This window comes from Chinchilla lanigera, unplaced genomic scaffold (genome assembly GCF_000276665.1).
Source record: "Chinchilla lanigera isolate Chin_1 unplaced genomic scaffold, ChiLan1.0 scaffold00037, whole genome shotgun sequence".
Classification (NCBI taxonomy): domain Eukaryota; kingdom Metazoa; phylum Chordata; class Mammalia; order Rodentia; family Chinchillidae; genus Chinchilla; species Chinchilla lanigera.
The window spans coordinates 16,030,820-16,042,039 of NW_004955438.1; the positions used below are offsets into that span (position 1 = coordinate 16,030,820).

At 51.0% G+C, this 11,220-nt stretch overlaps 1 protein-coding gene across 1 annotated transcript in view; it reads right to left on the reverse strand.

Annotated features, from left to right (window-relative positions):
• Asb2 (ankyrin repeat and SOCS box containing 2) overlaps positions 1-10,849 on the reverse strand; it is a 36,099-nt gene extending 25,250 nt beyond the window's left edge. The window contains exons 1-2 of the mRNA XM_005390356.2: positions 10,571-10,849; positions 922-1,213 (exon numbers count right to left, since the gene is read on the reverse strand). Of these exons, the coding sequence (XP_005390413.1) occupies positions 922-1,142 (221 nt within the window). The 5' untranslated portion in view covers positions 1,143-1,213; positions 10,571-10,849. The remainder of the gene's footprint in view (positions 1-921; positions 1,214-10,570) is intronic.
• Positions 10,850-11,220: the final 371 nt, after the last annotated feature.

An 11,220-nucleotide genomic window follows, 5' to 3' on the forward strand; every position in this document is an offset into this window, starting at 1 on the left:
ACTTGCTTCTCTTTACTTTGCTAGTGGGGTCTAAGAGCTTTGACAGGACACCTGCGCATCGCGGTTGTGGTTGTCACCACATTCCAAGTGTTGCTGCTCTTCAAAGGTCCGGTTGCAGTGAGCCATGCTGAGGCACGGCAGCCAGAAGGAAGCAGGACAGCTTTGCTGCAACCAGGGTCTTTTGCCCTCCAGAGACTGCACAAACAGGCTGGAGGTGCTGACCAGACTGCGCCTCAGATCGGCAGTGTTCAGCTGCGAAGTCAGAGCTGCAAGGCCAGGGCCCGGGCTGTGGAGCTGGGTAGTTCCAATGTTTGCAACTGACTAGCTTTGTGACCTTGGACCAGTCACTCAGCCCTGAGCTTTGGTTCCCTCAACTGGAAAATGGGTAGTGTAGAGATAGCCAGAGTGTCCCTAGGAGGTCAAACAAGACCAAGTGTGCAGTGAGCCCTCAGGACCCATACGCTCTGCATTCACAAACTTCAGATCAAAAGTATTTGAAGAAATGCATCGGTAAGTGTGCAGACTTCCTCTTTGGTGTTATTCCTCAAGCAATACAGTGTAACAACAATTTACACAGCATTTACATTGTATTGGATGTTATATGTAATTTAGAGGTGGTTTACAGTATACGTGAAGATGCCCATGAGTTATAAGTAAATATTATACCATTTCATATAAGGGAGTGAGCGTGGATTTTGGTATCCATGGGTACTCCTGGAACCCAACCTGCTGGACACCAGGGACAACTGTATACCACTCCCTGCAACCTTGGCAATCCTATACCCTTAGATAAAATGTAAGTCACTACAGTGTTAAAAGGATCCTAGAGAGCAGGATAATGTCAGGATGGACAACATTTGGGATCAGCAGCTTGTGGGTACCCCTGTGGCCTTGTTCATTGGTCAGCCTGGCCTTGCTCACCTGGTCCAGGGGTAGAAATGGGCCGGCTGGCGGTTGGCCCGCACTGACCCACTGGCCTCAGAAGGGGTTGAGCCTGTGGTAGTCGAGCCCCTCGTCTTGTCCACCAGGCTCTGCTCAATGGCCATCTGGATCAGCTCCTCCTCACTCAAGCTGCTGTACAGGCTGTATTCTTCATTCCCGATGGCACGCTGTCTGCCGCGAGAACTGATCTGCATCGCCATCTCTGTCACCCCTCACCCCGGCCTCCGGAAGAGACTTTCAGCAGGAGGAGGGAGCAGCAAATCAGAAGACCCTGTGGGGAGACCAAAACCATCCTGGTCACTAAATGTTTTCACAAGATGGTTATGGTCACCTGTAGGGAAGCTTGGGCTTTTTATGACAATCACATGTTCATTTTTTATTCATTGATTTGATCCTATGATTAGCCCAAACATCCATCTGTCCACATCCATCTATCCACTCATCTATTCATCAACCCACCCATTTATTCATCCTCCTGTATGCCCACCTACCCACCCAGTTATATATCTATCCATTCTCCCGTTCACCTACCTATCCAATCACGTAACCACCTACCTCCCTATGCACCTGTCCACCCTCCTGCCCTTGGGACTACCACCCAAACATCCACCCCTCCACTTCCCATCAATCACTATGTACCTACCTATCCAGGCTTCCAATTGTCTATCCATCTGTTTATTCATCTACCCAACCATCTACTCATCTCTCTGTCATCCATTCTCCTATTTATTTGTCCACTCACTCCCCATGCTTGTCCATTCATTCTCCCACCCATGCATTTACACCTCTATCTTTGCAAACATCCACCAATCCACTGTTCATTTCCACTGCACAAAGCTTGTCTATACACATACACATTGAAAGATCATTTATTATGCAACTACTGTGTATCAGGCACTCTCCTGGGGGTACAACAGTGATGCCACAGCTTTAGATCTTTGCATACATTCTTCCCTTCCGATTGCCAAGGGCATCCTACCCTGGTATTTCTCTATTGCTCTTCACTGTGGGAGGGTCAGGAACACTAGAAATGAACAAGCCCAGGGCTACAAACAAGTTAAAATCAATCATTAGAACAATTTTCCATGTTAATTACAGGGACTCTCGTCTCTAAAAAAATGCCTCCAAGAGAGAAGAGCTGGTTGAGTCAGCTCCTTTCAGAAAATGAAATAAAATCAGCTCAGCCTGGTTTCCCTTTTGGCTGGCTGGCCTGCAGTGTGACTGGGGGTCAATGGTTCTCGGTCCTGACTGAACACTGGAATCACATGAGGGCTTTTAAAAAAGACCCAAACGTCCAGGACTACACGTGGGTTTGCTTAGCAAACATGCACTCCTCTACCCTCGAGACGGATGCTCCCGTCCTCCCTTGCCCAAGTCCAAGTGACTTGCCCCAACCAGTGAACGCCAGAGGACGTGACGCAAGCATCGTGTAACATGAGCGCGTGCGGCAGGGCTCACTCCTGGTCTTTTGCCATCACCAGGAGAAGGAACAGCTTGTGGAGTGGTTGCCTTTAGTGTGGCTCCAGAGAACCCTCTAGAAATGAACAAGTGAATGAATCCCTGGGCAGCCTGAGTCCCACCTGCCCAGGGATTCCGCCCTGCTCAGCCAGTTTATAAGAGCCTGCAGTCTAGAGCATGCTGTCTTATTTGGAGGCTCCTGGGGCTCTAGATAACTGATACTCCAAAGACTAGGTCAGCACATCACAGAGAGAACATCCAAACGGCCAGTAACCAAAACCAAAGGTGCAGAGTTTCATCAGTGTCTGGGGAAAATAAAATTAAAACCCCAATGTAAGAGCAATCTACACCTAGCAGAGTTGCTCAAATGATAAAGATAGCAAACGCAAGTGTTAGGGAGCACGGGGGAGTACAAGAGTTCTCCCCAGCACGGGAAGGGGCATAAAATGGCAAAGCTGCTCTGGAGAATGTGAGTAAAGCTAAACATACATGTATATCATATGACCTCAAAACTCCCCACTAGCTGTGTGCTCCAGAGTCGCGGACATAGAGTCATCCCAAAGTAAGGTCACGAATATTCATAGAAGCACTATTGGGAAATGACCGAATGACCAACAGCATTTGAATGGGTTAATATGCTGTGAAGCATTCATTCAGGACAGTAGGGGACAGTAGGCACCACTGAAAATAAACAACTCCCTCTATTGGCAATAACCAGATGAGCCTCACAAACAACACTGAGCCAGATGGAAATGAGCATATGCACTGTACAGCTGACAAACATCACCCAGCGTAGCAGGTCCTGCTGATGGCCCACCCAACAGCCTTGACCGAATCTTCCTGGCAGCAGAACCTAGCTTTGTACAAGAAGCAGTGTGCTCTGTCCCATGCACGATCATGATTGTTCCAGTTCCACCCTCTTGGCCAATGACTAGTCTAAGGGTGGACATGCATCCAGTTTTGTCCAATGAGATGTAACAGACTTCTGCTGGAGTGCTTCCAGGAAGCACTTTCTTCCTTAATGAAAGAGACGTAATGAGTAAAAGTACTCCTTGCCCCAGCCCCTGTTTTGTGCTTGGAGGAGCTTAATGCTTATAGCAGTGATAACTATCTTGTGAGCATGAGTTTGACAGGACAAATGATGGTCTGCTACAATGAATTTGAACCAGTGAGTGATATTCTGGGTCCTCTGTCTTATTAAGCAGCCACCAGTGCCGGGTCCATCTACCCTAGCCTTCTTGTTAGATAAAGACTGAAGATCCTTGAGGTTTAAACTGTTAGTTGAGTTTTCTGTTATATACAATCAAAAGCATCCTCACAGATGGTTCTTAGGGTTGGCTGAGAGTCCTGAGACTATTCCAAGGCCCTAGGGCCACCCCAAAACAGTGAGCCCAAACATCCGGGTCTGGGGTCCAGGCCCTGCAGTGTTTGAGGGTGCTCTGAGGATGAGGGTGGGCCAGGGTTCAGTGCTGATGCTGTAGATCCACTGATCAGACAGATGACTGCTCTGTGGAGGGGGATGGGAAGGAGGGGAGGGGCTGGAGCATCGTAACCTAGAAGCTGCGGTGCACTGATGCTTGGGTGCTATTTTTCGTAGAGCAGCAGCAGCATCAGCAGCAGCTTTGTTTGTTGTACAAAGGACTGGACACAACATCTGGATGCCATGCACGTCTTCTTTCTTCTTTGGGTCCTGAGGTTACCCATCTGTTAAGTGGCAGGGCAGGGTAGAGCCTGTCCTTTGTCCCTCTTATCCCAGTAGGGCCCCTCTTGGTCCAGGTGTCTGGCCAGAATCAGCAATCCTGCAGCGAACCCCAGACTCCAGGCTCTTACTGAGCCTCTCCCCGAGTGGGACATGGTCACTGATTCCATGCTGCCATTGCAGTCCCCCAGCCTGCTCACCACACTGGGGTTTTGGCCTCCAAGTAGAAGGTGCAGCCAGGTAAGGGGGAGATAGGCTTGACCTTGATAGGACCTTGAACAGGACAAGGGTAATTTCTCTACCCTGCTCTGTGCCTGAAGAGGCCTTGCCCTTCCCACTGAGACTCTCATCCACCTTCGGCACCCTCAAGTTCAAATGAGAGACATTGGTCACTGTGGTCAAGGGGTGAAAAGTAGCATCAGAAGGGCTCCGTGCACCGGGCTTAGATGTGGCCTAGCCACTGGCAAGTGTGACACCTGGACTCCTTCAGGAGGGGAAGTACCTCATTCCTGGACCAATAACACCTGCGAGTGATGCTCTGAGGGCATCTTCCTGGGGACAGGTACAGTAGCTCAGCCTCGGCACAGAAGAGGGTGTGAAGCATCCTGGGAGTCAGCCTGGCTGAGTTCAAGTCCCAGCTTAGCTAGTTATTATCTGTGGCCTCTTGGAGTCCCAGTTTCTCCACTTGTAGAGTGGATGTCATGAGAGCCCATGTCTTGGGAGGAGGGGATGGGGGTGATCTTCACCCCTCTTTTGGACTCAGTCTCCCCTCATCTTTATGCTCCCCAACTCAATTTCTGGGACCTCTGCCTGGGGACTGGGCTGCCTTCCCAGCCTGAGTCCTGGAGGGTGGCCAGCAGCCTCGGGGGACCAGTGGGAGGCTGATTGGGATAAAAAATAGCCCTTTCCCAGGGAAAGCAGGAGTCCAGCGGCCTCACCCAGCCAGGCCAGGGGCCAGCAAAGGAGGTGTCCTGGGGTAATCAGTCCACAGCCAGCAGGAGGCGGGGAGACAGAGCTTCCCTGGACCTCTACAGCTCCCCCTCACCCTCTCCATGCACCCCATTACTCCAGGGGATGCCCACCTCTCCCAGGTGCCATCTGTAGAGTGGGAACAGTGGCTGTCACAGGCTTGCTTGCGCTGACATGTGTAGAGAACCCAAGGTGGTGCCTGGCCACCCGTCACCGCCTCTAGTCAGGCCTCAGTTTCTACATCTGTGAAACAAAGAAGCATGAGCCCAGCAGGCCTGTCACGAGGATTGAAATCGGCCTTTGAAAGCGGCCTTAGTGCCCAAGGTCTGGCACCATGCAGGATGCTCACAACCTCCCAGCCTCACTTTACCCATCCGCAAAATGGCATGGATACTAATAATAACATCTGGCCCACAGAAGTGTCAGAGGAAATGAGGTTACAGGAGTAAATGTGCAGACGGCACCCAGAGTGTGGCTGGTGGCCTCTAAAATTCTGCTATGCGATTCTACAACTCTAAGATGCTGGGGGTCTCCACTCCTTCCAGGACAGGAGACAGGACGCCTCCACCCACGCCTACAGCCATGCTCCCCAGGACTGTGCTCAGCGGCTGCAGTCCACAGTGGCTGTGTGAGGGCCTGGGTCCCCCTCCCTTGCTCTCCTGCTGCCTCACCTTCCCATGCACTGGACTACAAGCCCAGACTCTGCAAGGACCAGCAGCCTGGTCCGTGCCATTCTCCTCAGACCTGGGTGTGGATTTTCGTTGCAAGTTGACCACCTACAAACAACAGGAAGGCCTTTTTTGTGAGCCCACACACAGCATCCATGCTGTAGGGCATTTTAATCGGGCGCACTTGTCCATTGCAAGTGAGAGCGGAGGGTGCCTGCCGGATTTCTCGAGCAGAGCCTGTACATCCCAGCCATCTGTCATCCACCCGTCACCTTCAAACAACTGCCACCCACCACAAGAGAACCCTACCCAGACTGGCTTCCTTTGCAGTTCGTTTACGTGTTTGCTAATGTTTGTAGTTTGAACCACATGGTAAATCTGTGATAAAGGTGTTATTGTCCCATTGTATAGATGGGGAAAGTGAGGCACAGCTAGGGAGAAAATTAAAAGGGAGAGACCAGAGGCTATATCTGACTTCACACCAAGTCCTCATCTCACCTGAGGAACAGCAGCCTCCTACAGTTTTGTAAGATATGTGTGAGGATTATATGCAAGCTGAGGACTACATAGACTCTTTTAAAGACTGCATATATATGCGTATTACATTTATAATAATTAACTTACACACTCACATAGGTTTGTATTTTGAACCACATTCTATACAATACAATTTCATACATAATATATTTCTTATATAATATTATATATATGAACAGTCAGGTCTGTATATTTATGGATTTAATCACAGAATAGAGGGATTCAGGAAAAAATTGCTCAAGTAACCCTGAACATATACAGACTTTTTTCTGCCATTATTCCTAATTAATACAGTACAACAGCTATTTCTATGGCGGTGCATTGTGTCGGGCATTATATAAGTCATGAGAGATGATTTAAAGTATCCGGCGGGTATGTGTGGTTTATATGCCAGTGCTCTGCTGTTTTTTATGATGGACTTGAATGTGGGGAGAACATGAATTATTGGTGTCCACAGGGGTCCTGGAGCCAGAGCCCCCCCAGATACTGTAGGACTACAATCTATATTATATAATATAATATACACGCATGCAACCTACATACCAGGCAGTTTCAAAAGTTGCAGGGTTCCCCAAATGCCACATGAGCCTTAACCCGAGGCTGCTGAGCTAGCTTAGAACATGGGAGAAAGGGGGACCTTCCATGGTCATGGTATACAGCCTCATTCCCTGCAGTGCCTCTTGCCCTGTCAAAATGCATCCTCCGATTCGCCATTCGCAGGACCCAGAGGAATCTGAGGAAGGTAGAGCTTCCAGCTGGAGGCTTGCGGCCCCACGATCTTAAGATATCATCCACTATTTCTGGGTCTGAACTTTGAGGTCTAAGCAATACAGTTTAGCTGGTGCTTGTGGATCCCAGCGCCGTCATGGGCTGCATCCTTTGACCTCCAGTACCCGGAGGAGTATTAGCTTGCTGTCATGCTGATGGGAGACGGAGGCCCAGAATGCAACGGGCAGAGGGGCTGAAATCACGCCTGTCTGTCCCGTTTTCATCACACCCTCTGACCCTGAATGTTGAGGGCGGTGAGGGGGCTCAGTCATTCTGTGACCCTAAACCTCATCCCTCTGGAGTTTTCCATCCCAGCTGAGAAGTGAACAGCTTCCAGGGGGAGGGAGTGGAATCCGGGCCACTTTGCTGGGACTTCGCGTCAAATCCCAGGATGGGCCTTTGGCAGGGGATAGAGTGACAGGGCCTCAGAACTGCTGGGTTTCAATCTCTTTGCCCAGAATCTAAATATTCTAAAACACTCCAGCCAGCAAACCACAGTCCCAGGGAGGTGTTTCAGTCTTTCAGGCAAAAAGCACTGGGGCTTCTGAGGTTGGTTCAGCCCAGGTTGCCAGGGGTGGCCGAGGAGATCTGTTCAGGCTGCAGGCCTCAGGCCATCCCACCACACTGGCTCTTCTCCCTTTGTTTGAAGGGGAAGTAAGACCCAGAGAGGGGATGCAACTAGCCCATGGTCACACAGCCTGTCTAAAGCTAGCAGCACTGCTACTCTCTACCATGTCCTGGACACCATGCCCATTGCACAGAGGGGGAGACTGAGGCTCTGTCTGGAAGAGAATGCCCTGGCTTCTTCCTGCTGACTCAAATCTGGGTGAGTCTGCAACCCTAACAACACATCGTGGTAGTTTATTTATTGGTGTACGTTGAAGAAGCCAACAATAAAGAAGGGAAGGAAGGAAGCAAAACAGGAAAAACAAATCTCCTATTTTTTGTGACAAATATTCTGTTCCCCTCAGACCCAAAGGCCACTATCTGAGGAGTGCCCTTGAGCAGCAGCTAAGGAAAGCTCAGCGGATGCCACGTTTCCCTCTTGTGTCTCCTACTCTGAAGGCCCATGGGTCACCTTTGTCCCTGCCTCCTGCCCGGCAGTGACTGGCCCTTGTCCCAGGCCCCTGCCCACTCTCCAGTGTCGCCGGCCGCCTCAGCTGCACACGGTGCAGGACACAGGATTCCAGGCCCCTGACCCAGTTTCTGCTGGAGCCCTCAGAATGCCAGCTCCCGCCATCTGTGCCAGCGGCTGGGGGTGGCGGTGATGGGTGAGTGGGGCGGGTTGGTCCGGCCCTGAGCCTCCAGTAGCTGCTGCCTGGCCCCACCCCACTGTCCAGCCACGTTTGTCCCACAGACCCTCACCTTGGTCCCTGGGAGGCAGGACAGACTGGGTCTGGAAGCTCTGACTGCAGGCAGCGGACGGGGGCCTGAGGAGCAGGTGCTTTTCCAGGTTTGGTACAGAAACTTAAGCCTGAGCAGAGCAACTGGACCCTCGTCCTCACCTTTATCTTTCAATCTTTTCTTTTCCCCTCTGCTTTCCCTGACTCTTGGTACACATCCCTCTTCTAAGTTTATTTCTTTAAAGAAGACAAAACAGCCAAGTTAGTAATCTACTGACTTATTTCATCATCGCCCTCCCAAAATACCCATCTCAACCCCAGAACTTTGCACAGTTTTGTTTCAGTTCCTACACACTGATTATGACAAAGATGGTGCTGAGGACAAACTGCTCCAGTGACGGCCACCTCCTCCAGGCAGACCGAGCCTTTGTAACCCAGAAGGCCCCCGGGCGGCCCGGAGATATTTCTGTGCCTCCCTCAGGAAAGCTGTCTTGGATGGAGCCCGCACACAATTTTCAGACATCTTATGATGCCTGGATGGTGCCAGGGATATTTCTGCTGGGTGCACCAAGTAGTTGATTGCCAGTGTCCGGCCTCCAGCAAGGCCCCAGGAGGCTGTGATGCTGCACATTGCCCCTGGAGGCCCCGGAAGCCCAGAGGTCAGGGTTTGATTCCTGACTCCAACACCTCACAGCTGGGTAGCCTAACTGTGTACAGCCTCAGTTTCCAAATCTGAAAAATGGGAGAATCAATCACCTCTAAGTCTTGGTGACCCTGAGAAGAGTCAGTAAGCACAATAGCTTCATAATAAGTGGCTCAGAATAAGTGCTCAGTGAACACTCCCTGCTAATAATTTCCATTCTTCATCGTAGGTGGGTTACAGGCCACCCCCAATGGAAGAGCATCCCCCCAGCCAATATGAATCACCTATGACCCCGCCTGCTGGCATGGGAAAAGATGATGCAAGTTGGATGGCACCAGAGGAGGCTGTGTGGCAAACAGGGCTGGCCTGTGCTGGGGTCCAGTCCTGCTGTATTGGAAGTGACCGGAGTACCTGCGCTGGCCTCTCTGTTTGCTCCTGCAGCGAGGCCTCAGCAGGTGGAGGTCAGGCTGAGGCTGGGACACAGGTCCATGCTAGTTCTGCCTGAACCCCTTGGAACTCTCAACAGCCCCACCTCACGAGAATGGCTTGTCCTTGGAGTGGAGGGTTCTGGGCCCTGTGCAGGGGCTGACCCTGCTCCTGCTGCAGGTCTTCGTCACCCACCTGCTCTCGCTTGCTGGCCTCTCTGCCTCCTCATTGCTGTCTACCCCCTGGCTTCCCAAGGAGCCTCCTGAAGTCAAATCCCTCCTGCACCTGCTCGGCTCAGAACCCTTTGAATGTGCTCCATCCTCTGCAGTGCACCTGCCTCCAGCTCGCCTCCCAGCTGTGCCCCACCTCACCCCTCCACCATCCCACCATCGTCCTGGCCACCCAATGTGCTTGCCTTTGCCCCAGCTGCTGCTCGACCTGGAGGTCCCTCCTCCCACTCTGATGACCTCCCACCTGTCCTTTATAAGACCACTGCCTCCTGGAAACCACACACACACACACACACACACACACACGTACACACACACCCATGCACGCACAAAGCATACACATGGCATTCTCTGTATTCCTCAGCTCTGTCCAATCTCATGTAGATAACATTTCTCATTCTATTCCTCTCCTAGAGTTGCAGGTACAGCCTGTGGCACCTTGACTGCTGTCAACCCCACAACACTATGCAAGCATGAGCCCTCTGAAAGGTTGCATAGAGTTGGCGCCTGTGCATGACACTATCTGTCTGTTTGCATGATCCAAAAAGCTCTCCTGAAAATCTGTCTGACACAGACATTGTCCAAGACCCCTGCACCCAACAAAAGCATCATTGACAGCTCTGTGTGCATTTCTATTTTGAGAAGTACACAGTAGTCATATTCTACGTGAGAGTCCCCCAGAAGAATGGGTATACAAATCCTGATTCTCTGTCTCCCAACTCCCAGTGAAAGTTGCCAGTGTGCTGCTGAACTTGAGAGAAGAGGAGACAGAGACACAAATGCAGTTCGACTGCACGGGGTTTTTGGTGAATCCTGCAGTTGCAAGTCCCAGCCAGCCCAGCAATCTTTTGCAAGGTCCCTATAGGAAAGTTGAAAGCATGCATTACCTGTTTAGGCTCAGAAGCAAAAGTACAGTTCAGAGGCAATAGAAAGGATCTTCTCGATAGTGTCTGAATTCAGAACATGCTGCCTGAGTTTTCTTTCTGCCCTGGCCCCGAGCTGCTGGCTACTGTGCCAGGCAGTTCTGAAACGCTGTCCTTTGAAGCAGGGAGTTTATTTCGGGCCCACCGCATGACCACTGGTGAAAAGCCAAGCTATAAGATGTTCTGAATCTCAGATTTCCTGTTTGAAGATTGCACGAAGGAAGCCACGGTCCTGCCTTTGCTCCTCTGGGTGCATCAGAGGCACACTTTCACTTTGGAGAGCATCTCGGGGCTCGGGCCCTCACGTGATGTCATCATTTGTGATCCTTGACATGGAGGCCATATATGGGTATGTTTCTGGAACTACCCAGGAGGGAGCGAGAGAGGAGCGAGATGCAGAGGGTGAGACACAGAGAAACAGGGAAGGAGAAGGAAAAGACACAGACTTGGGGAAGAGGGTGAAGAACAAGGGAGGGAGAAAGGGGAAAAGACAGAAAAGGAGAGAAGGCAGGAAGGAAGATGGCCTGAACGAAAGAGGGAGAGGAAAGATAAAGGATTTGAGTAAAAGGTCTTCAGGGAAGTCAAAGTTCAGTACGGAGCATGCAACAGGTGGC